Genomic DNA, 24,823 nt, shown 5'->3' on the forward strand with positions numbered 1-24,823 from the left:
GTAGGTAGCGGCCACACATGATATATTCTGCCGCCAAACAACAATACTTAGTATTGTTTTGTTCTGATTAGAAATCTGAATGAGTCAATGTAACTATAGGCACTGGGAACGTAACATCTTAGTTCCCAAAGTTATTTTTTATATTACCAATGTTTATAAGCAGAGAGATCCACTTAATATCAGGTGGCACATTGGCCAGTTCGCCTACATGACAAAAAAATCAATAATCTTTCAAAGTCGATACGAAAATTTCTCATTTACAAAATACAGAGTCCACAATTAACTAAATTTATAATATAAAGAACTAGAATAAACACTATTATTATCTTTAAAGGTACTCTAAAATATCTTATTAAAATCTTGTATTCGGTTCGAGTTTATCGCGCAATGTTTTACGATGACGCGTTACGCAAATGTACAGACGTAGATCTAGTGTTCCTACCGTTGTTATATATACATTAATAAATCTGGTTGTCAGTGGTCATAGGCTCATAGTCACTGACACAAGAAATATAACTCACAGTTTTTATAGATAAGGTTTCAAAAAATGCTAAAAATATAATGACAACTTTAATTTAATTGTTACAAATAATGAATCCTCCCCAAAATAAATATTTTAATATTAATGTTAATAGTAGTATGTACATATATATAGCCTTTTACACTTTACGGCTCGATCACCAGTTTTAGATTTATATATGTATTACAAAATATTTAAAAAAAACGCGTGAAAGAACACGGAAGTTGTGTTGGACGATGCATTAGCACAGTATGGGTGAATCAATGTTTAGAACGGACATGAAGCGCAAGGCTTCTGTTAAATATATCAAAATAAAACTGAACAACGAATAAAAAATCACATTTACTCACGAGCTGGTCGGCATCGCGTGAGTAAGTTAAGTCTTGTTGTCAACAGTCACATGTAATGTTAAATCGCACGCAACGGGAAATGAAAAACGATCTCCATCGCCCGTGACTAACAAATGTATTTACTATCGCTCTCGAAATCAATAATTGTTCTGTGGGTATCGCGTTACGCGGCAGAAGGAATAGTTTTTCGTATACTTTGTATGTGATATCTTAAAAAATATCTGCTTTGTTAATGTAGTGACTAGCTCAGCTGCAGCAAAGTCCTAGGTGCCAACCCGCCCCAAAATAGTTTTTAGATTTTTCTGGCAAGGAATTCCCAGTTTAGTATACCGGAGTCGGGTAGTTAGTATTGTTACACTTCCGAGACTTGGTAAGCACAGACTACGGGTGAACTCTAAGCTCGTGAGGGAATAAAGAGTCTGCTGACAACAATTTTTCGAATAACTTTTAATAGTATACTAACATCATATAATTACTTTAAGAAATAATTTACTTTAAATTATGATATTCACTTTAAAGAGATTTATAAAGCGTGTTAAATTATTAATAGTCAGGTAATCCTAGGAACTCCCCCCCGCCCCTGAAAATTAATTGACTTCAGGAAGGAAACACGTCACTGAATCGAATCGAATAAATAATAATTATAATTCGCGTGAGTGCGTTCAGGAGCGCTCGTCGTCATCGTAAAATGGGTCGACAACAAACCCCGCAGTTGCTCAGCTGACGGCGTGGCAGACGGCGGCGCTGCCCACTGACATGGATTACTTAGTGAGTATTTATTTACTACAGCAGAATACTTCGCCCGTGTAGCAAACGCTGTTACTGTTCGCATTCGTCTTAAAAAAAATGTGTCAATTTAATTATACTAATAATTATAATAAATGAATAAAATGCAGTGTAATTATACAAAAATATTCTTTGAGGCATGTCCAATAAATGAATCAAATAAATATTGAAAAATATTTTTTCTATTGTCATGTCAATACTTAAATTGTCATGTGATGTGTAAATAATGATTATTTAAAGATTCCGATTATGCTGCTGTCTCTGTGCGCATGGGCCGGCGCGTACGAGCCTCTGGACATCGTAATGCAACGACGGCGGAACGCGTATCCAATATACGCTAGCAACTTTGTGGACGAGTATGAGCCTTACGCGGTAGCCGCCTTCCCGATGCACGCGCCCATGCACATCTTCCAAGTCATTTCACCCGCGCCCTATGCAAGCAAGTTGAGGAAACAAATAAAACGCCCTCAACCCAATAGAGATTTGCACGCATATGCCTCGTCCAACGTAGAGCAAGCCTACGAGCCCTATACCTACGAACACATATACGAAGATTCGGTTTCTCAGCCAAAATACAAAGGCAAAGGGAAGCCATATGAGGAGGAGGCCTCATCAGTAGTTGTGTACGCTCGGCCGAATAAAAGTGGAGGTTACACTTACCGCAAGCCGCCTGCGCCGACGCCGACGCCGGCGCCGCACGTGCAACGAGAACCAATCATAATAAGAATTCATAAATACAGAGTAATCCATTAGCTCGCCTGCAGACAGCGCGCGACACAAACAAATGTGATAGTATTTATGTTCTATTTTAGATTTTGATATCATTGGCGTAGCGAGCTTTCTTTGAGAAATGACATACTCCTTCCGCAAAGAAAACAAATCGGGTCTGCAAATAATTTTACTTATATATTTACTAAATATTTTTATTTTCATCAAATCTCGAATCAGCTTGACACAATATTAAATTTTAGAATATGTTTTAATGTCATAGCGTTCTCTAGAAACTTACCCTCAATGTAGATGAGTGGTACGCCAGTGATTTTATCGAATTATATCATACAACGACAAATACTACTATAAACAAACCTGTCATATTTAATAGTATACTTATTTGTAAAATAGAAATCTGACACTGAAAAATAAACAGGATACTTACTTTTTTGACATAAAATAACTTTACGTTGTAAGTTAGGTAAGTGTATTTTGTAAATTTAATATAAGATAAACCTTAGACACAAAGGATCTCTATTCACAAAGGTGACAGTGTACAATACTGTCGGACTCGGCATTATATTTGTAAATCAAGGTTTAAGTATAGGACTGTGTGTATTTTAGTAATTATAATATAGTATATTGAAAGTTAATTTATGTAAAATAAAACATTTTATTATATAAATTTTATTAAACTAGTACGTTTTATTTTATTTACGACAGCAGTTTACTTAAAAAAAAAACCTTATTTCGTACAATAGCACAATAACGTTAAATTAACTATTTTAAAATATATCCCGACGACAGTTTTAAGATTTTCGAAACAAACTGAATGCGGGTGAAGCCGCAGGTTGAGCTAGAGCATACAATCGGAAGAAGCAGGGAAGCGTAACGAAAAGCGAACATCAAAGAAAACCAATTCATAACGGCATGTCGGCTTGCGTGTATGAGTATGATAAAGACTACAATTATGAACATATTATAATAATTACAATCTAAGAAATATAATAATGTTACATAAATTAAGAGGAATCCATTTGAAGGTACAGTTTAAATTTTTTAACATTCATACAAAGTTCATTAGTGCAAAAAAAGAAATTAAAAGTAAACTCATAACACACAGTTTCCAACTTCGCAAAGTTAGTCCTGTCATTATTTCGGGAAAAACGGGTAAGAAATGTAAATGAACCGAGAAAGCCAATTTTTCGATATTACGCGGAAATCTCGTGACAGACCCTGCGTAATCGAGTAATTGAAGTAACAAGTTTATGCTAGTTAGCTTATGCTAGTTCCAAGCAATAATAGTATCCACGTAACAAATACTGGAAAAATAATTTATGTGCTTGCCTACACACAAAACATTATCAAAAAGAAATTGAGAAGCAGAAGGATAATGACTGCATTATTTTAATTGCTTTAAATTTATATCTTAACGAATCTTTTGAGACCAGGTTATAAATTGTAGAAAATGAAATTTACAGACACAAGGGACATAATACATTAGTTCCCAAGGTTGGTGGCGCATTGGTGATGTAAGGAATGGTTAATATTTCTTACAGTGCCATTGTCTATGGGTGGTGGTGACTTACCAACAGGTGGTCCATTTGCTCGTCTGCCTATCGATATAATAAAAAAAAATGAACTGCCTTTAATTTGGTGAAAAATGAAATGAAAAAGTAGGTACTTAAAAATAATCAATTCGTGGATTCAAAAATTATTATTGTCCAATAAAATAATAGTCACCTTTAAGACTACTACTACTGAAACACTGTCAAATGTCAGTCTATTTGAATCGTCTGTCATATCAATTTGACAGTTCGTTGAAAGAAGTCAGTGTGAGCACAGGAATTCTCATTTAATTTTGGTCTGCGCAAATTTTGAATGATAACATCGAATCTTTAAATTTCAAGTTTTTTTAAATTTATTTTGGCAGGAAAACGTATTAAGTTATGCCTCGTGTTAAAATTGACTATGTCGTCAGTTTCAGTAGTGAAGATCCTGTAAGTTTTTACAATTTCAGATCTGAACCATTTTTGTTTAAATAAGTATAATAAATGCTAACATTATCTCTATCAAATTCTTATTATTTATTATTGATAGCAGATTTCTATATTATTATATAAATAAAATATATGTATCATCCGGTGGTGAATAGTATGTCTAAATAATGTCAAAACAACATTGTTTTCGTCTGCAACAAAACTTTTATAGTTTCTTGATAATTGCCATATTTATAAAAGTAGTTATGGAGATATTCTTTTTATTATTAATGTCAGGAAAACCAAGCAAAAAATATTGTGGAATGGGAGGTGAGCAAGAAGAAATGGCTCTGCAGCAAGGGAGAGTCCTCCTGCTCAATTGTGCTGCAATTGACCAAAGCTGTTCAGGTCATTACTAATCCATATAATTCAACATCATTAATTCTAAATTTAATCAGTTTTGTACATTATTTAAATCTGTATTGCCAGTGAGTTCTTTTGAATCTACGGCATAACTAAAACCAGAACCTCGCACTATCACCAAAAATTACTAAAACATAATTATAAGTAAATAAGCATTACCTACATACTATTACTGCTATGTGTGTCAACAGGCTTATTAATGTTCAAAGCAACAATTTAATAAAATGACAGTTCAGAGATTAAACAGTAATATATGAAAATTGATTTTCAGATAGAATCTATCAATATAGGAGCACACCATGCCGCCTCAGTGGAAGTTCTAGTAGGATTGTCCGAAAATCCTAATGAGCCCTTTCAGGTAAAATGAATTACAATATTTTCTATTTAAACGATAGATTAAAAGTATATAAGAGCCAATTTTACAAGTAAATTCTGCGCATGTGGTATCGGCTCTTCGGAGCAGTTTCTCAGGAGCTACTCCATTAAGCAGGTGCTGGTCCCGACGTGCATGCTGCTGTCGCCGAGCGAGTCGCGGCGCGGCGCGGGCGTGGAGCGCGTGCGCTCGTTCGGCGGCGCGCAGCTCGCGGGCGCGCGCGCGCGGCGCTGGGACCGCGTGCGCGTCGTGTGCGCGCAGCCCTACAACCGGCACTGCAAGGTCGGCCGCGGCCCCGCTATGGTTCGATTATGACCACTCCGACCACGTCACTGATCGATACGGTTTCAGTTCGGCCTGTCGTTCGTGCACATCCACGAGCCGGAGAGCACGGCGTCGCGGACGTTCGCGTTCGACGCGCTGGCGGCCGACGAGGTCGAGTTCCGGCCGGGGGAGCTATTCGCGAGCGCGCGGCGCTCGACCGCCGGTAGGGCTCCTCTCGGATGGCTTCACACTGTATCTCTATTCGCAGCTGGCTGTCTTATGATCGATTTTTTACGAGGATGATTATTATTATTTATTTATTTTAGATTCGCAAATAAGGCAGGCCTCGATGGACGCTATTAAGAACGAATCCGACAAGTATACCAAACTTGTTAAAATTCCCATCAATAAAACGACCGGCAAGGAATGTCGCGAGGAGGACGACGATTCGCGCTCGAACCGGCAGAAGGAAAACCTCCTGTACACGGACGATGATATAAAGCCTCATGATAAAATCGACCAAGTGGTCCAAAGACATAGACAACAGAAGGACGAGGAAATGGTATCACAGAGTCGAAAGACTGGAGATAATCGAGACAAGGAAAAGTTAAAAATAACTAATATAGACAGCAAAACTAAGAAGACGGAAGACCCACTGAAGCGCGTGCCCACAGATTCCTCACCTCGAAACGAAGCAATCAGGAAAGACACGAGTCCCTCGCATACATCCCACTCCAAGAAGCGGAAACGATCGGACGACGGTGAGTCTTCATCCCCGAAACGACTGCATCCACTTCGACCGTTCGCCGGACCCCTAACGTCACCCGCGCCTCGCCCGCAGAGCCGGGCCCGCGCCGCGCCCGCGAGGCCGACGTGCTGGCGGGCGTCGCCTTCACGCTGAGCGGCTACGAGAACCCGCTGCGGGCGGAGCTGCGCGGCGTCGGCCTGCGCCTCGGCGCGCGCTACCTGCCCGGCTGGCGCGGCTGCACGCACCTCGTGTACGTCCCAGCACGCACCCCGGGCGGGCCGCGGCCGGGCCGTCGCTGAGCGCTTGTCGTCCGCAGGTGCGCGTTCCCGAACACGCCGAAGGTGCGCGAGGCGCGCGCGGGCGGCGGCGGCGCGGCGGCCGTGGCGGGCGAGTGGCTGCGCGCGTGCGCGGCGCGGCGCCGCCGGCTGCCGTGGCGCTGGTTCGCGCTGGACCCGCGCGAGCGCGTGGCGCCGCCCGCCGACTGCCCGCTCGACGGGCCGGACTCCGGCGACGGCACCGGTACGGAGACCGACGTCCGGGAGTGAAAGCTCATCGTGACCGTTTTTCAAATGTTCATACCTCCTATGAAATACGTGTTCGTCTACGACGCTTCTTGTTCCCAGACATGGACACCGACGATGAAATCGAGAAAGTTCTTCAACATCAACGAAAAAAGAACAAAATAAATTCTCCCTCCGCCGCCGACGCGTTGAGGTCCCCCCCGGGGACGGACGTCGTGGACGACGCGAACGCGTCCCGCGACTCCGACGTGACGTTCGTGCGGGACGAGCGCGTTCGCGGCAACATCACGCTGGACGACTCCGACCCGGAGCAGACGGACCGGGACGAGCCGTCGATGCGACCGGAGAGGATCGATACGGAAAAAGTATATTTCATTATATAGAATTTCATTGCATTATTTATTTTGATTGTATCGTGATTTGAAAATTTCTTGCATAATTTTGTCAGATATTACCGCACTTCTTCGAAGGTCTGACTTTTACGATCTCGGATGATTTGGACGCCGAGTACGACCGCGCACTGCTCGCAAGATACATTCGCGCCTACGGAGGACTCGTGGTAGAGGTTAGTAATAAATGACTCAACATCTGGAACAAATTATAAAAGATTGAAACGTAATCGTTTTCAGCCGACGGCGGCGCTGGCGGAGCGCACGCAGTACCACGTGTGCGGGGGGGAGGCGTGCGGCGGGGGCGGGCAGTGCGTGCGGCCCGAGTGGGTGTGGCGCTGCCACCGCGAGCGCGCGCTATTGGCGGGCGCGCAGTAGCGCGTGCGTGCGTGACGCGCCGCAGGCTGCGATTGGTCCGATTCGCTCGAAAAAAATCTCTTCGACAAATAAATTTTTGACATTTAAAAAATGTTTTATTTTTATCATTTTCCATTAGAGAACAGGAATGTCCCGTGAACATAGAAGGTTTCGAATAAAAGAAAACACGAAACTTGTGTACATTTTCGCTTTATTGAGTTTTTATGACTTTTAATTCTCCCGGCAACGCAAGAGGAGTTCTATGTGACCAAACTGAATCCACGCGACATGAATCTCACTGCGACGTCAGCAGAGTGAGCTTCTCGTTCAGTTGCAGCTGTGTCTTGATGAGTTGTGCGAGAGTTACCACCTAGAATAAATTATTATAAATATTATGACTGTCGCATATTTTGTATTAGTAATTAGTATTAAGCTTTCTTTCTTCTTCTTTCTTTCTTTCCCGGGCATCGTACATTTTCATAAAATAGAAAAAGAAACGATAAACCTCTTATGATTAGTCAATCAAATGATTTAAGATTGGCTTTTCCTCAAGTTAAACAAGAATAAATATAAACTTTTGAATGTTATTATTTTTAATTCACATTCAATGTTTAATTTATATCCATAAGAAAATAAAATCAAGGAGCATATCAAATTGAGCACAAACACTTTCTCAATTCATGCATATGTATATAAAAACAAAGTGGCACCATGAGCAGGTCCTTGACGCCTCCGGCGAAAGCGTCCGCGAAGGAGGCGGAGGCGAGGTCGGGCAGCGCGCTCACCAGCTCCAGCAGCTGGCGGCCCACCGCGTTGTTGGGCGTCGTGCGCTCCGACAGCACCTCCTCCACATACTGCACCACCTGCCACCGCACCATACAAGTTCAGACACACTTCATTACATTGAAATGTAAATAAATTATGGCGAAAAATTAATTACCTGGTCCAATAAACCAGATAGCCTAGAGGCAGCATCGGCCACCTGCGCGAGATCGACGGCGGGCTGCACCTGACGCGAGCGACCACCGGGCCCTATCGTCTTCTGGCACAGCTGGAGACCCACAATCTGGAAAGATCGAAACGGTGACTGATGTTAACCAAATTCCACATATAGATACATAGAAAAATAAGTGATGAACTAGACTACGATTCCCTACCTCGGGCTCGTAGTATGTTAGTCCCACATCAATAGGCGTGAACATGCAGCCCTGCTTCCCGCGCGGCACTCCGAGGGCCACGCATACGTACGCGCGCAGCCCCATTCGCGCACCCGCCAGTGACGTGTCCAGCGTAACGTGCACCGGCTCGCGGCACTCGCGCGAGTAGTACTCATGGATAACAGACGAGTGGTTGGTCACCTCATTGCCAGTAGCCCACCAACCTGGAAGATCAAATTGAATATTATACAACAACAATAAACCTATGGAGTCTTTCTATGATGAATATATGTACTACTCTATTTTAATGTTAATTATTTCTAAATTTATTTAGCTACACTCCAATTTCATACAATATCAATAATATGTATTCTTTAATGATACAGCACGTTATTATTTAATATTCATTAACAATTACAAATGTTGATTACTGTTACATAATTCCTGAACAAAATTTGCTCTTTCATATCCTTGTATAAATCCTATATATGTACACAACTGTAACATCTAAAGAAAGTTTTGTTTTAAATTAAATTAGTATTTTTATTATTTACAACACTGAACAAAACCTTTCTATGTACTTTGTAATAAATACCTAATAAATGAATAGGGAATTTACATTTTGACATTTTTAATCTTGTTTAGATGAACTTTACCCATATTATAATTTACAATGGCAATGGCATGGTATACACTACATAGTTGTTATTATGCACTGTAAGGAAAATTCAGTTGCTTGGCTTTTTTTTATAAACATTTTTTATTTTTTTTTATTTTATTAATAAGGACAACTTACAAAACATACACCATTTATAGGTTAAAAATAAAGGTAATTACATATTTAGCTAAGTGTTGTTTCAATTAAAAGTTATCACTGCATGGAAAAGGACAATTTTATCTATTAACCTAACACAACTTTTTTCTACTATGTTATACAAAAAGGGATAGAAAAAAAAATACTAACAATAATAATACAATATAAAAAATGCAAATTACAAAAGACAAGACAATATTACAAATTACCAACTAATTACTAAACAATTAAAAAATTTAAAAAAAAATGTAACTTTTTTATAGGTAACGAAGATTTTATAACAACAGTGCAACAGCTACACACTGTAATACAAAACGTAAACCATATAATATAAATGTGATCGATATTGAAGAACATAGTGATCATTATTTTATTATTAAAGAGTTAACTGTAAGTAATAGGAACGTTATCTATCTGCAATAAGAGATAACGTAAAGTTTCTATTAGAACATCGACATACTGAATACTTTTATTAGCAATATGAAATGTTTAAAAACTTACCAACAATGTTTTCTGAAGCATTAACCCTACGGTTAAGTTCATAAACATCCATGGCATAATTTAACTCTGCCTCCACCTGGTCTGCATGTTCCTTGTGAGGCACACAGAAGCAATTGGTCACCTCCACTACCCCTTTGTCACAGGTACCTAGACAATAAAATTATATCACAAGTTCAATAATACATTAAAAAACTTTTAATACTACGTAGTCTGTCAAAACTGAAAGTATGAACATTTCTGCAGCATACAACAGGGAATAACGAGGAAAAACAGGCACGAGATAAATTTCGTCGCAGATAAGTTATGGTTGAACAACAAAACAAAATCGAAAAGGTTAACCCTCATGACGTCGGCGTAACACATTAAAAATATTTCGAAGACAAACAGAATATGAACGTTATTTACCTAGCAAGGTTCCAATAACACGATGTGAATCAGCATTTCGACGCTCATAGGCATCAACGATTTGAAATAGAACAACAGGATGAACCTTAACAACTAAATTGAGTGCCATGTTGAGTTGTTTGAAACATGAAAGGCTTTATTAAATGACATGGAACGTCATTTAGACAATTATGACATTGACTTTGATAACAGACAAGAAATAAACAAATTCACAATAATCTGTGCCTTTTGGGCTCAAATAAAAACCGCAAAAAAAAAATACAGTGAGTATTTTCTCAACACCCTAAAAATTTTATTCTGAATTATAAAAATCATATCAGTCAGTCAATCATGTCAAAAATCATCAATAAATTAAAAGTTACATATTATTTTGGTAAATTACATAAAAAGTTTGAAGATTTAAATAAAAACTTTTTTTATGTATCCAATATTAGGAAACAACAATTTTTGAAAATGGATTTTATGTAAATTTTGAAATTAATTCAACCAAGAACAATCTTTCGTTGTTAGCGTGGCGTAAAATAGCACACACTAAAATTACTTTAATAATATTTAATTTTTTTTTTACCTATTAACCATGGTCCGGAGGTCTCATGGAGGCCAAGGAGAAGTATAATTATGTATTAAGTTGCTGCTGCTGGATCTTGATGGTAGAAGTAACACTTCTTCGGTAAAGTTCTCCAAAATAATGGAGTCCATTATAAACTGTCAGCTCCAGCGAAACCTAAAAGAGCACCAGCTGATTAGCGACTGCCAGTGAGGTTTCCGTCGTGGTCGTTGAGCCAGCAACCTTCTAGTTTACCTGATACATAGATGGGCGGAAACACTTGAGGGGGAGGGATTAGTAGCCAGTTTGGATATAGTGGGACTCCGATCGTGTATGGCAAACAAGCGCTTCTTTCGAAGCCTCTTTCCTATTGGCCCATCACATCAAATTCATGTTCAATTTCACATTCATCCCCCATTTAATACCTTTAGTTGATAAATTTTGAAAAACCCATTCTTAGTACTCACCTACGTTCCCCTATGTAACGCTCAAAAAAGTTGCCTATGTCCTTCCTTGGGATTCGAGTTGGCTTTCTATCAAATTTAATTATTCGGTTAGTGTTTTGCCGTGAAAGCATAACAGACAGACAGAAAGAGTTACTTTCGCATTTATTATATTAGTATAAAATATTTGTGTTGTACAAACGACGCCTTCCCGTGCGATTTCGGTCACGACTGTAAATATCTTTAGAGACTAGTCAACTACCAAGGACATATATAATGCACGTGTGCACGATCACAGATCCCCACAGATCACAGATCCTCTATTCCCTCACTCATTACCCGATGGGAAGGCAAATCCAACACGACCGCACAGTTCGGCCGCAAAACCTTTTTGGCTTTGCTATACGAGACACGGAATTTCCAACTTTTCAGTCATTATTTAAGCCTTTACTGATGGTGTATTGCAATTTTTAAAAAAAATAAAATTGTATCCTCCTGTAGGGGTACTGTTCCCTAGCTTACTTGTAGTTACTTCTTGATAGTAAAACAACAGTTGCTTGCTTGTCGGATCGGAATTAATTTTATTTTAAATGTGTCGGTATATGTACAAAAATTTAAAATATAATTAACCAACAAAATAATTACAGTGTATATTTACAATTTGTTTGTCCAAAGATCACGCTCACATTTCTATTAATAAAAAGTAATAGAATTTGAAAATGATAAAAATTAAGATTCAGGCAATTAAGTTACACATTAAGTGCGATGGGTGAGCGCCATATACAGCATACGCTTGCCCGTTCTCGCGTGATATATACGATTTGCAGTATTTAGTTTAATACTTACTTGGAGGCCGGAACGCGTCTCTGGACGTCGACCGTCGTATGTATTATAATGTAAATCCTACACTCCGTAAAAAAGGTTAGGTAAAACTGATGCTGATGAAACATCAAGAAATACTCATATTAATATGAGTATTTTTCTTTCGTTTTTCCTATATTATATAAGTATAAAATATTTGAAATTAAGTTTTAATATTAATTTAAGTGAGATACCACTGGCAAGAAAATTTTATAAAGATAGAACAGTTTTAAAAATGTGCAGCTTCATAGAAGTTCAAGGAATAATAATTTATAAACACCAAAGAAGCCTAAGATTATTGAAAGGATTAAATAGTCATTACCACACTTATATTTATTTTTTCATCACTATTCCCAGTATAACATTAACATTTAAAAAACATAACATTATAACAGGGCAAAAACATTTGTAGATATATTACTACACATACAAAAGTATCTACTATATACTAAATATTTAAAGAAAAACAACAGAGATGCCTAAGGTTGCTTATAACTAAATCACATGGTTTATATATTTGCCTCAAGATAAACATTATGATGACAGAGAATTGAGACATTTATTTTGAAATGAAATAAAACACAATCATAATTGTTAATATTATTTTCTAACAGTTTGGTTTGCATCAGTGGCCGTTTGGTGAAGGTGAGGTGTGAATCCTAATGCCATGCATCTCAGCTATTTCACTCTTTAAAGATTCTGTTACCAAGCGATGTTGTTTAACTGTTGACAAACCCTTGAATTCTTTTGCTTCTATACTAACCTGAAAGTCAAATTTGAGATTATATAAACTATTTTTAAAAACAACTGCAGTTAAAAAAAATATAATAGAAAGAATGGATGTCATTTTTCAATAAAAGATAACCCTCTTGCAAATATTTTAAACCCTATATACATTATTTGTCTCTGTGCAATTTTATAGTTATAATTTTGAACAGAGAAAAATTTATATATCTTACTTCAAACATAGCGCCACATCCTCCAGATATGTCTTCTACGCTAACATATGTGATACCTGGTAGTGATTTCTTTAATGCCTCTGTTAATTTTTGCTCTTTAGAAACACAGTTTTGCTGGAATGCATTACCATTGCCAGCAACGGCCCGACTCTGAAAATAAACAAAATTTTTTTTCTTCAGTTTCTTTTTTTTTTTTTTTTCTTCAGTTTCTAAAATATTACTTTCAATGAATATTATTGATGAGGATTATTTTTCAATTAATTTGCCAAAATATGAAGCAAGAAATATCTCCCGGTATAGTGCTCAAAAGTATGCATATAATGCCACAGAACAGAGTAAGAAAAGGCAAGTATTTTTGGGATTGAGAAACACGAGAATTTAATACTTAAACAATGTTAATTTCCAAACTACCGTGTTGCTGTAAAGAATATATTGACAGACAAATATCATAGGATTTTGACCCTTAGCCATTCAAGCTTGAAGATACTAGCTAGCAATTAACGCAAGAGGCCCTTAAATTAAAATTGTTAATTTTCATAAATTATTTACAAAAGAGCTACTTTACTTACTAGTTGATTTTTAAATGGTTCTAAAACTTTTATAAAATGTCGAAACATATTGAAAAGATATTGATTTCAAAATAGATAATCGGCTCAGAGTAGGATATATTTTTATTCGTAAAACATTTTGAGGTATGTAACTTTAATTTGATATATAAGTTCAGTAGGCTTTCAAGTTTAAATTTTACATAACATAACCTTAAGTAAAATTTTATACGGTTAATTGATAGTTGATACTTTGACAGATCAAACTTCAAACGCAGAATACAGATAATATCGCCAACATTAATGTAATTTTACTTTTCTACTCTCCAATTTTACTCTCTAATTCAGTTTTCTTTTCTTTTGTTATTTATTCTTAACATATTTTCTCTTTTTTTTTTAAGAAGGAAGCGTGGGCTTCACTAGTCTGAAGAGAGTTCAACCGAGTCACGGGCAGAGCATGCTAAGAGAAGCGCCGTGAATGCGTTATATAGACACAATCTCGCAACCTCTCCGATCCATGTTTGAGACATTGACTTATATTTACACTACTAGACAAGCTAAATGGTAATAATAGTATTAGGTAAATCTAGTACCGAGTAAGCGAAATGGCATATCAAGATGTTTGACATGCATGTAATTTTTGACAAATAATTTATTTACAAGAAAATACAAATTAAATTAATTACTAACTATAATTAATTATTAAATCATGTAAACAAAGTCCAGACTCACTAAACAAAAAATGTCCTAGTTTATTAAGAATACAAATAAATGACTGCTTTAAATAACTGTCAGCTTTTTTCTTGGTGGTAGGGCTTTGTATCAGATATACTCAGTATTTCTGTATTCTGGTTTAAAGGGTGAGTTAGCCAGTGTAACTACAAGCACAAGAAATTTAACATCTTAGTTCCCAAGGTGGGTGGCGCATTGGCGATCTAAGGAATGGTTAATATTTCTTACAGCCCTATTTTCTATGGCCGGTGGTGACAACTTACCATCAGGTGGCCCATATGTTCGTCCGAAAAACTATACTAAAAAAAACACTAAATGAGTTGTGATCATTAACCATAACTGAGTGCGCAAAATCTCAGCACCGAACAGCACATATAGTAGTATATATAGTATTAGTCATTTGCCGAAGACGGCCATCGCAGGAGTATTAGTGGGAGTAGTAGTATTATGGTATAGGTAGGAATCCCATATAACCCGGTTCCTTTCGATTGATTGTACATTTGTTCTTAGATTTAATCCCTTCAGTTTCTTTTAAAGATGGTTTTTCCGATTATCTTTATTTTTTTCTTTTATTGCCTTTTCTGAATACCACTGTTTCTTATTTTTTATTGACGTTCTTTTTAATTATTTTTTCTCTTTTTATTTGTTTGCGTATCTTCAAAGTTGGTGGCAGCATTGGTGATGTAAGGTACGTTTAATATTTTCTACAGCACTAATGTCTATGGACAGTGGTGACCGCTTATCATCAGTTGGCTTATTTACCCGTCAGTCATAAAAAAAGGAAAATCACATCAAAATATCCATCTATAATGACCAATAGACTGCCTATTAGTACAATATTATGATAATGTCTTAACTTATATTATTGGTTTCATCTAAGGCTCAGCGGATATTCATACGGAGTAACTTTTGCATGATATGTAAAATATTTATTAGGTCACAGGTTAATTATATATGCTTTGTACTTTTCAATAAGAACTGTCGATGAAAGTACTGTTAAATTAATTTCTCTACTTTTATCTTTTATTTGTATTATACGTAAAATTTTCTATGCGGACGAAATGAACTATACATTACGCTTGCTTACTTATTTCAGTCCTTTCGTCGTGAATGTCATGCGAAATAACGTGTCGATTTAGTAACAATGAAGGAGTGAGGGGATTTTCTAAGAATAGGATAAATATTACGTCGTATAAGTAAGCACGTATAAAAGTTACATTATTCTTAAGCAAATAAGTTTTTTATATAAGCAGAATTATTATAATTGCAAGTTATGAATTCTTGGTAATAAACCAAATTGTAACTTAATTTGTACAATATTCAACTATATATGTTGCATATATCTGCATTATTAAACAATGACATGACAGACATTGACTGGACAACACTCCTTGAAAATACTGATATAAACCGAGTAGTGAAAGATTTCAACAGCCGCCTTGACGAAATAATTAATAAGCACACGCGAAAAGTTATGGTTAGTCGTTCAAAATTTAATATCAAGCCATGGATTACTCCTGGGCTACTGCGTTGCATGAAACACAGAGATCGACTGCACATGAAAACACGGAAGTCACCAAATGACCAACAGTTGCACATTACATATACCCGTTATAGAAACCTCTGCAACAATTTACTGCGTAAACTGAAGTCTGAGTACGAAAAAAACGAACTGTCCAATAGCACCAAAGATTTTAAGAAACTATGGAAGACTATAAAATCATTATGTCATCTAAACTGCAAGAGAAAAGAGCTAAAAGAATTACTATCACTTAGCGGTACCCAAAGTCCTCATGACTCTCTTAATTTATGTTGTGAATACTTCTCCACAGTGGGACAAAAACTGGCTCAGAATACCCTAAGTAACCTCCACACTATTGAAGAAGTATTAGCATCTAACATAAATAGCCAACATATTGTAAACTCTTTCTTTTTGCAGCCTGTCGATGAGACTGAAGTAGAATCGTATATTCTCTCGCTTAAAACGAATAAATCTCCAGGTATAGATGGTATTTCCAACGCCATATTATAGGAAATCCGAAAAGTAATAGTACCACCTCTTACAAAAATCCTAAATTTAAGTTTAACATCGGCTGTTTTCCCAAATGATTGGAAGATTGCTTCTATTACACCAGTATATAAAAGTGGACCCAAACATAGCATTGAATGTTATCGGCCCATCTCACTCCTGTCCGCTTTGGAAGAGACTCGTTAACTTCATTGATGTAAACAATATGATTTCGGAAAGACAGTTCAGCTTCAGAACCGGAAGATCGACAGGGGATGCTGTTAATTTGGTTACCTCTACTGTTGCATGACAACTTGATAGTAATAAATGCAGTATAGGTATCTTCCTCGATTTGGCCAAGGCATTTGATGCTGTATAATTTCCAATTTTTCTGCGAAAACAAGAAAAACAATTTGGAATAAGGGGTCTTCCCTTGGAATGGTTCAAAAGCTATCTCACTGATAGGAAACAGTGTGTTAGAATTGGGAAGCATGCAAGTGATTTACAGCCCATTAGCATTGGTATACCGCAAGGAAGCATTCTTGGCCCGACTTTATTCATAATGTATATGAATGACATACACTCTTATACAAATGCAGAAGTAATTTACTACGCAGACGACACAGCTATTTTATATGAAGGAGGGTCGTGGGATGAAGCGTTACGGAATGCGGAGCAAGGAATGAAGCAGATATTGTGTTGGCTTCAGTCAAATCTCCTGACATTAAATTATAAAAAAACAAATTTTCTATGTTTTTATAAAACATCGGCTTCGTCACCGCGTTTCAGACCCTTTATAAAATTACACCAGTGCAATTCTGTGGATACCTGCACCTGCACCTGTACCTGTGAATCTATAAAAACCACTGATACTGTCAGGCACCTCGGCGTAATTATTGACACCAACTTAAGCTTAACACAGATAAAATCCCTTTCATCTCGTATACGTAAAACAGCAAATATAATGCGCCTTCTTCGCGTCTCAGCAACGAGAGATATATTAAAGTCTGTTTACTTTGCTTTAACTCAGTCATTACTCACGTATTACGTATTACGAGCTGGGGAAGTGCACCTAAGACATTTTTACTTCAATTGGAAAGAGCCCAGAGATCAGTGATCAAAACGATGCTTAAGAAGCCTTTTAGATATCCAACCCAAAAGCTGTTTGAGGAAATCGATCTACTAAGCGAGCGAAAACTATTTATACTTAAAAACCGCTGCTATAGTTCATCAAACTGTTTTAAATTCGGCTGATTATCAGAATCTCCTTAAGCGACGAGTGTTCAAAATTGAGATACCACGAATAAACACTCCCTTTGCGAGACGCTTCGGTACATTTAAAGAGTACTCCATATACAATAAAGTAACCAGTGTAAGAAGCAAAACAAAAACTTTTTTGGCGCCTTTACACTAATAGTACATTCAAGCTCCATTCTCAATAAATTGGCACTTACATATTATTATTCTATATAAGTTCTCTTATCAATTTTACTGATTATTGTTTATTTATATTTATTTTACTTATTGTTTTTGTTTTTTAGGTATTACACACTATTCTATTTTTCATATATATTGCTCTATTTTATATAACGAAATATTATTATGTAATTCTTTACTTTCCGAGCTCTTGTTTAAACATACGAAATTGTAACCGGTAGTTGGTACCCGCAAGACAGGCTTGCCTAGTGCGGGACCACTGGATGTTTTGTGACTATGTTAACTTTTCATGTCAATAAATTTATTTTTATTTTATTATTTTATTGACAGGAATTTAAGCAAATTTGAAATCCAAAGATATTTCTCCTTACTTCTACATTCTATACTAGTAACTTGAGATTAATGCTTGAAATAAGGTATCTTAGGGTGGGTAGGATGATAACTGTTTGAAATATTTTTTTATATAAAATCTTTGCTAATAAGACAACAGTTAAATACATATTTAATTAATTATTAATTCTTCTTTACTGTTCAATATTAAATATTTCTTTATTAAAATAAAAAAAAGAATAATCGAACAATGAGGAACGAAGAGTTAAAGTAGTAAAAAAGTGTATTTCTCCCTGCCAACTTAAAATAATTCTTGAGATGTTGTCTTTGATAATCTACTGACTGCTCAGTTCTTACTACTGGCACTGCTTATAGTCTGTGTGTCTGTCATCTGAGTATCTGTGTTTGACAATTCCAATGTTTTGTAAAAACACGTGTCTAGCCATGCAAAGCGATTTATGATTATGAATTTTATTAAATGTTTTATTATATAATTAAAAATGCCTCCATATAAAGCTGGTTTAAAACGAAAAGTTACATCAGACAAAAAAAGTGATAATGTTGTTGAAGATAAAGTATGTACATTTTCGAAAAATCTTAAAAATATTAACAATGTGGCTGTAATTTGAGCTAATATTATGTTATGTCTTAAGCAGGATTCAAGTAGTGATAATGAAATAGAAGACTTGCTCCAAGGGGATTTGGATAAGGAAAGCGATGCAACGGACTCAGAGCATGAACAAGAAGATGATGGCTCAGATGGCGAAAGAGACGTGAGATTCTTATAAAAATATTAATTAAGCCGCTGGGATTCTGTTTGCGAGGTGTCTGGCTGTAGCCTTATATTTTTGGCTTTTTAAATTTGTTTCCAGACAAATATTAAGTTTCTAGTCTGGCCAGATATTCTCAGGCTTTTAACTGTAATTTAACTTTTAACAATGCACATTAAAATCATAAAATTAATGCCCAGCTTTTGATCATGTTAATATGAATTAAAATAAGGTATGATTCACGGTTAAAAAGATATTTCCTGAAAATGAGGAGAATGTTCGGGCTAATATAATCAGTGTCAAGTCTAGCTTTTGTATTTAATGGCCTAGCACATACGGCCAGGACTCCTGTACGCTTACTCAATGTTTCTTACAACATCTTTATTTTGATTTGAATTGAAATGTATACTAGTGTAGTGTGTAACTTTTGCATTAAAACATTTTTGAAAATAGTATTTCAATCATTGATATTTTATGTAAATTATACTGCATGGCTTGTAATGCTACAGTTTACAAATATTCTCCTTTATCATTACTCACAATATTACCAAAGTCCAAAAGTAATTTTATTTTGTAGGAAGTTCTATTTGATGACAGTGCAGACTCAGTGCTAGAAGAAGATCCACAGTCTGAAGAATCTATAGATGAATCATCAGTAAGTAATTTCTTGTTGATACATTTTCAAAAAATATGTATTGTCAAGTGCAGAGAACAATTGAATCACTTTTTAATTTATTTTTATGCATTTAGGATCTTTCAGATTCTGAAGACAATGAATCAGGAGATAGTGCAGATGATGATGAGAGTCAACCAGAATCTGATGAAGAACAGAGTGCTGATAGTGGTGCTGAAACGGGAACGGCTCCATCAGCATCTGGTTCAAGTGATGAATCAAATAAAAAGAATCAGATTTTAAAAAATGAAAATGAAAAAAGTAATATTAAACAGGCATCTACAAAAAAAAAAGCATTAAAGCAGAGACAGAAGAAAAAAATGAGCAGCATAGATGTTTTAGCTAGTAAAATACAAGAAGCTAAAGTTTCTACTGAACCGGTTCAACAAAAAGGTATATATTATGGGATTATTTTTCACATAGAGGGTAATTTGGGGGTAAATTGAAAATTAGCAAATTAAGTGGCATAGACTTAAGGCTCTAGGACAAAGAGCTTTACTTATAGAAATGTGTGGTCTAAGTAAGAGTATTTTCAAATTTGAGATATGCTTGGTATGTATATAATTGTGGTATCTTTTATAAATAATTAAAATGCGTATTTCTTAATTTCCCTATATTTTAGATGAGTATGAATCAGGCGACACCTCAGATGAAGAGGATCGAGTAAATACGGCTGGGGAAGTTCCCATGTGGTGGTACAATGAGTATCCACATGTAGGGTACGATCTTGACGGTCGTCGCCTCATCAAACCACCACAACGGGATCACATTGATGAGTTCCTCAAGTAAGCAATATTGCTGATTGATTCACAATAGACTCCAAAAGAAAAACAATTTATTTGTCTGTACTGCGGTTTTGTATAGGAAATGTGAAGACCCAGAGTTTTGGCGAACAGTGCGTGACCCCTCCACAGGACAAGACATCGTGCTTTCCAAGGAGGACCTGCAGATGCTGGAGCGCTTGCGACAATCACGTGTGCCCAGTGCAACACATGATGAATATGAGGTCAGGGACAACATATTTTTTTGATTGGGTACTATATTTTACCATCAGTATGTACATAAATTATCTTATGTCGAAATTATTTTAAATGTAGAGTTGATGATATGGCTCATCTTAGCAAAATATTATTGCATAAGAGTCATTTGAGTCCAATAACCTAACACTAGTCGTCTACAGCATTCCTGTCGCTCACCTAATCAGTTCCGTTTGCAGCCGTGGGTGGAGTGGTTCAGTCGCGAAGTGCTGGCGACGCCGCTGCGCGCCTTCCCCGAACACAAGCGCTCGTTCCTGCCCTCGCGCTCCGAGCAGAAGCAGATCTCGCGCATCGTGCACGCCCTGAAAATGGGCTGGACCAAGACCAGGAAGCAGATAGCCGACGAGAGAAAGAAGAAAAAGGTGCAATCTCTATCTGCGATTATTTGCAAAACGATTTCGTCACACTCACATCATAAACTGTAAAGCTGCATGTGTGTGTAGGCGTCTCATTCGTCGTCGAGTATACCGGATATACGATCGGTTCCCTCAGGAGCGGCAGTTCTACAACCTGTGGGGCGCGGGCGGGCAGGTGCGCGCGCCGCGCTCCCTCCCCGCGCCGCGCCGCGCGCTGCCCTCGCACGCCGAGAGCTACAACCCGCCGCCCGAGTACCTGCTCGACCGCCGCGAGATGAAGGAGTGGGACAAGCTGAGCGAGACGCCGTGGAAGCGCAAGTACACGTTCCTGCCGACGCGCCACGCCAGCCTGCGCGAGGTGCCCGCCTACCCGCGCTACGTGCGCGAGCGCTTCCTGCGCTGCCTCGACCTCTACCTCGCACCGAGGGCGATCAAGATGCGCGTGAGTACTCCGCCCGACGCCGACTCGGCCGAAGCGCACGGAACCGATCAGCCCTAAAAATTCGATGAATGTGTTTCAGTTGACCATCAATGCAGAGGACCTCGTGCCGAAGCTGCCCTCGCCGCGTGACTTGCAGCCGTTCCCCACGAGCGAGGTGTTGCGCATCACCGGCCACGAGGCGCTCGTGCGCAGCGTGGACTTCGACCCTTCGGGACAGTACATCGTCTCCGGCAGCGACGACGGAACCGTCAAAGGTACCTCGATACCGACGGGTGCTATTTATAAACGCAAACGTGCAGGTGGAAATATTTGGACATATTTCGTAACGTGTAACTAACTTCGTTAGTGTGGGAGACGAGCTCGGGGCGCTGCCTGCGCACGGTGCGGCTGGGCGCGGCCGTGGCGCGCGTGGCGTGGACGCCGGCGCTCGGCCTCAGCCTCGTGGCCGTCGCGCTGGGCCGCCGCCTGCTGCTGCTCAACCCCGGCGCCGACATCGGCGCGCACCGGGTGGCCGCCGACACCGACGCGCTGCTCGCCGAGCCGCCGCCCGCGCACGACGTGCTCAGTGAGTTCCCGGCCCGGCGCCTCGGTCGCGGCCCCGACGACTCCGTCTCACCGCCCGAACCTTTCAGTGGACGAGCGCACGTCGTCGTGCGTGCAGTGGGAGGTCGTGGACGCGGAGCAGTGGGCCCGCGGCGTGCGCGTCGCCGTCGCGCACTTCAAGCCCGTCACGCACGTGAGTACGCCGGCAGTCAGCTCCGGGGGTCGCATAGCGCTACGCGGAGCTCACCGGCGCGATGTCGCAGGTGGCGTGGCACGCGCGCGGGGACTACGTGGCGGTGACGCTGGCGGAGGGCGCGGCGCGGGCCGTGGTCGTGCACCAGCTGTCGCGCCGGCGCAGCCAGCTGCCCTTCCGCCGCGCCAAGGGGCTCGTGCAGTGTGCCGTGTTCCACCCGCACCGCCCGCTGATCTTCGTGGCGGTGAGTGTCCCGCCCGTTGGCATGCTCGCCCGTCCGCGTGTCCGACGCCCACTGACCCTCTCGTGCCCCGCAGACGCAGCGCGTGGTGCGCGTGTACGACCTGGTGAAGCAGGAGCTGGTGCGCAAGCTGCAGACGGGCGCGCAGTGGATCAGCGCTATCGCCGTGCACCCGGCCGGAGACAACCTGCTCGTCGCGTCCTACGACCGCAAGCTCGTCTGGTGCGCCTTCGCGTCCCTCTCGACGGATGATCGATTATTCGAGCAAATCGTGTGTAAATCGAGATAGAGTAATAATGGGATGATTCGTCAGGTTCGACCTGGAGCTGTCGGCGCGTCCGTACCAGACACTACGCCTGCACGGGGGGGCGGTGCGAGCGCTGGCCTTCCACCGCCGCTACCCGCTGTTCGCATCGGCCGGCGACGACCGGTACCTCGTCGTGGCGCATGGAATGGTCTACAAGTGAGTCGATATTGTATACACAGTGTATGCAATACGCGCGAAGCAAAACAAAAAAATATTTGACTGGCACCAATGACCTAGCTACTAAACTATATTCAACCTCCATTCTCAATAAATTAGCACCTACATCATTACATAGTATAAAACAAAGTCGCTTACCGCTGTCTGTCCCTGAGTATGTTTAGATCTTTAAAATTACACAACGGATTTTATTGTCTAATGACTGAAAAACTGTGAACATTGTAAGACATTCTGTAGTATATTTAGTATCAGCATTGCACCCGTGCAAAGCCGGGCGGGTCGCTAGTACTCTATGTAAGCATCTCTTATCAATTACACTGATTATTTTTTATTTCTTTTTATGTTATTTATTGTTTTTGTTCTGTAGGTATTACAGATTATTCTATTTTTCATATATATATATTGGTGTATTTTGTATAAAGAAATATTATTATTTAATTCTTAATGGGATTGTATACTGAGACCGAGCTCTAGTTTCAAGGCTGGAAACAGTGCTCATGCAACATTTTATTTTTATTTCTTTATTTTATTTGAAAGTGTACACAGTGCGATTAGACACTTCCATTGCATGGGTTTATGATTACGCATTAACGTTGCAGCGATTTACTTCAAAACCCGCTTCTGGTCCCGCTGAAGCAGCTGCCCGGGCCCGAGCGCAGCGGCGAGCTGTGCGTGCTGGACGTGCGCTGGCACCCCGCGCAGCCGTGGCTGCTGGCCGCCGCCGCCGACCACACCATACGACTCTATGCTTAAACTTCAATTTTCATAAAATATATACAAAATTATATGTACTGGTGTTTGAATACTCCTTCCTCGTTTCTCTGGATAAATTTTATTAAAAAACATAGCAACTGCATTATTGTATGTATAAGTTTTTCATTATTTAGGTGTAGTTTCGACACTCCATACGGCTTTTCTCTTTGAAGCTTGGCATGATCATGTATTTTGACTTGCTGAGCACGGATATGATAATTTAAATTGGCGCAAATTTCGTTTAGATCGAAATTAGAAAAAAAAAAATGATTTATCTTTTTTAAGTTTTTTTTTTTCAAGTAAACAGTCTTAGAGGAAATGTTTCATACAAAAGTTATAAGCCATAAAAGAAAGTATTTTTTTTTGTTCAAAAAGTATAATGTTAGTGTAGAACCAGCGATCCCCGCAAAATGTAATAGAAACGATGTATACAACACAAATCCACTGATTAATATATTACAATACGCATTAGAGCAGCGTGTAGGATATAAAAATAATATAAGCGCCAAACTTTGTCCTCAAAGGAAAAGGAGGCCTTAGGCGTGTAAAGTGCTATCCAGCAGTAATATAGGCTGTTGCTTTACTTTACACTAAAAAAGAAAACGATAATTGCTTCTAGATTTGATCTTGAAAATGAAATTAGGTATAATTTTATTTATTATATACGTGCTTAGCGATTCAAAAAGCATAAGTTTACAGAATTTCTAAACAAAAAAACGGAATGAGCTTACCGAAATTTTATCCCATTATATTATTATATAGTTTTGAGGGTACTTTATTATAATTATACGAAAGCCTAATTTTTGAATTTTTCAAATGAATAAGCATTTGCTGTTCTTTTTAACATACCTCTAAATAAAAATCAAAAAAACTTTAACTAGATATACATAAAACAGGTAGTGAATACATGATATGAATTGGTAATGTCTATATAATCTCAGATTATCAGTTAATTAACAAACTAAAGAGAGGTAATTTCAGTTCAACCGTTTTATAGTTATTATATATTTTGTCCATGGGCGGTGATAGTCACTTTCCATCAGATGAGCCTCCTGCTCGTTTGCCACACATGACATAAAAAAAAAAAAATTATATACGCACACCGCTTACTATCTTATTTCTAACTTACACTATGGATAAAATACGTAATTTTGTATGTGACGGATTCTAA

The 24,823-nt window shown here is 38.8% G+C and overlaps 4 protein-coding genes across 5 annotated transcripts; 3 read left to right on the plus strand and 1 right to left on the minus strand.

Moving 5' to 3' along the window:
• The first annotated feature begins 1,530 nt into the window (after positions 1-1,530).
• LOC113394752 (uncharacterized) lies at positions 1,531-2,524 on the plus strand. Its single transcript, XM_026632178.2, has 2 exons — positions 1,531-1,638; positions 1,897-2,524. Exons 1-2 carry the CDS (start codon positions 1,627-1,629, stop codon positions 2,407-2,409), a joined length of 525 nt encoding a protein of 174 aa, XP_026487963.1. The 5' UTR covers positions 1,531-1,626; the 3' UTR covers positions 2,410-2,524.
• A 1,664-nt stretch (positions 2,525-4,188) lies between these two features.
• Positions 4,189-7,492, plus strand: LOC113394749 (DNA repair protein XRCC1). Its single transcript, XM_026632174.2, has 11 exons — positions 4,189-4,367; positions 4,644-4,754; positions 5,041-5,127; positions 5,260-5,424; positions 5,494-5,629; positions 5,733-6,167; positions 6,248-6,404; positions 6,471-6,673; positions 6,778-7,040; positions 7,124-7,240; positions 7,305-7,492. The coding sequence occupies exons 1-11, from the start codon at positions 4,317-4,319 to the stop codon at positions 7,440-7,442; spliced, it is 1,863 nt and encodes a 620-aa protein (XP_026487959.2). The 5' UTR covers positions 4,189-4,316; the 3' UTR covers positions 7,443-7,492.
• A 123-nt stretch (positions 7,493-7,615) lies between these two features.
• Positions 7,616-10,483, minus strand: LOC113394751 (eukaryotic translation initiation factor 3 subunit F). The gene is made up of 6 exons (XM_026632177.2): positions 10,299-10,483; positions 9,894-10,040; positions 8,579-8,802; positions 8,362-8,487; positions 8,132-8,284; positions 7,616-7,791 (listed from the first exon to the last, which is right to left on the minus strand). The coding sequence occupies exons 1-6, from the start codon at positions 10,405-10,407 to the stop codon at positions 7,717-7,719; spliced, it is 834 nt and encodes a 277-aa protein (XP_026487962.1). The 5' UTR covers positions 10,408-10,483; the 3' UTR covers positions 7,616-7,716.
• Positions 10,484-18,538: 8,055 nt separating this feature from the next.
• On the plus strand, positions 18,539-23,686 carry LOC113394748 (ribosome biogenesis protein BOP1 homolog). Of its 2 annotated transcripts, none has more exons than XM_026632172.2 (15): positions 18,539-18,735; positions 18,817-18,933; positions 19,508-19,585; positions 19,681-19,996; positions 20,226-20,388; positions 20,468-20,609; positions 20,820-21,002; positions 21,133-21,438; positions 21,518-21,692; positions 21,785-22,003; positions 22,071-22,174; positions 22,245-22,418; positions 22,492-22,637; positions 22,729-22,878; positions 23,499-23,686. In XM_026632172.2, exons 1-15 carry the CDS (start codon positions 18,661-18,663, stop codon positions 23,650-23,652), a joined length of 2,502 nt encoding a protein of 833 aa, XP_026487957.2. In that variant the 5' UTR covers positions 18,539-18,660; the 3' UTR covers positions 23,653-23,686. The 2 variants fall into 2 exon arrangements, with proteins under 2 accessions (XP_026487957.2, XP_064073157.1); XM_064217087.1 differs by having other exon boundaries at positions 18,551-18,735; positions 18,814-18,933.
• Positions 23,687-24,823: the final 1,137 nt, after the last annotated feature.

The sequence above is a fragment of the Vanessa tameamea genome, chromosome 15 (genome assembly GCF_037043105.1).
Source record: "Vanessa tameamea isolate UH-Manoa-2023 chromosome 15, ilVanTame1 primary haplotype, whole genome shotgun sequence".
Classification (NCBI taxonomy): domain Eukaryota; kingdom Metazoa; phylum Arthropoda; class Insecta; order Lepidoptera; family Nymphalidae; genus Vanessa; species Vanessa tameamea.

Excerpts from the sequence above, each read along its gene's own strand:
- LOC113394749 (XM_026632174.2), top strand. The coding sequence starts at position 4,317 with ATGCCTCGTGTTAAAATTGACTATGTCGTCAGTTTCAGTAGTGAAGAT. Across the intron at positions 4,368-4,643 it reads GTTTCAGTAGTGAAGATCCT|GAAAACCAAGCAAAAAATAT; the intron begins GTAAGTTTTTAC and ends TATTAATGTCAG. Across the intron at positions 4,755-5,040 it reads AATTGACCAAAGCTGTTCAG|ATAGAATCTATCAATATAGG; the intron begins GTCATTACTAAT and ends ATTGATTTTCAG.
- LOC113394751 (XM_026632177.2), bottom strand. The coding sequence starts at position 10,407 with ATGGCACTCAATTTAGTTGTTAAGGTTCATCCTGTTGTTCTATTTCAA. Across the intron at positions 8,285-8,361 it reads TATCTGGTTTATTGGACCAG|GTGGTGCAGTATGTGGAGGA; the intron begins GTAATTAATTTT and ends GTGCGGTGGCAG. Across the intron at positions 7,792-8,131 it reads GCGTCAAGGACCTGCTCATG|GTGGTAACTCTCGCACAACT; the intron begins GTGCCACTTTGT and ends AATTTATTCTAG.
- LOC113394748 (XM_064217087.1), top strand. The coding sequence starts at position 18,661 with ATGCCTCCATATAAAGCTGGTTTAAAACGAAAAGTTACATCAGACAAA. Across the intron at positions 19,586-19,680 it reads AATCTATAGATGAATCATCA|GATCTTTCAGATTCTGAAGA; the intron begins GTAAGTAATTTC and ends TTATGCATTTAG. Across the intron at positions 21,693-21,784 it reads CGACGACGGAACCGTCAAAG|TGTGGGAGACGAGCTCGGGG; the intron begins GTACCTCGATAC and ends TAACTTCGTTAG.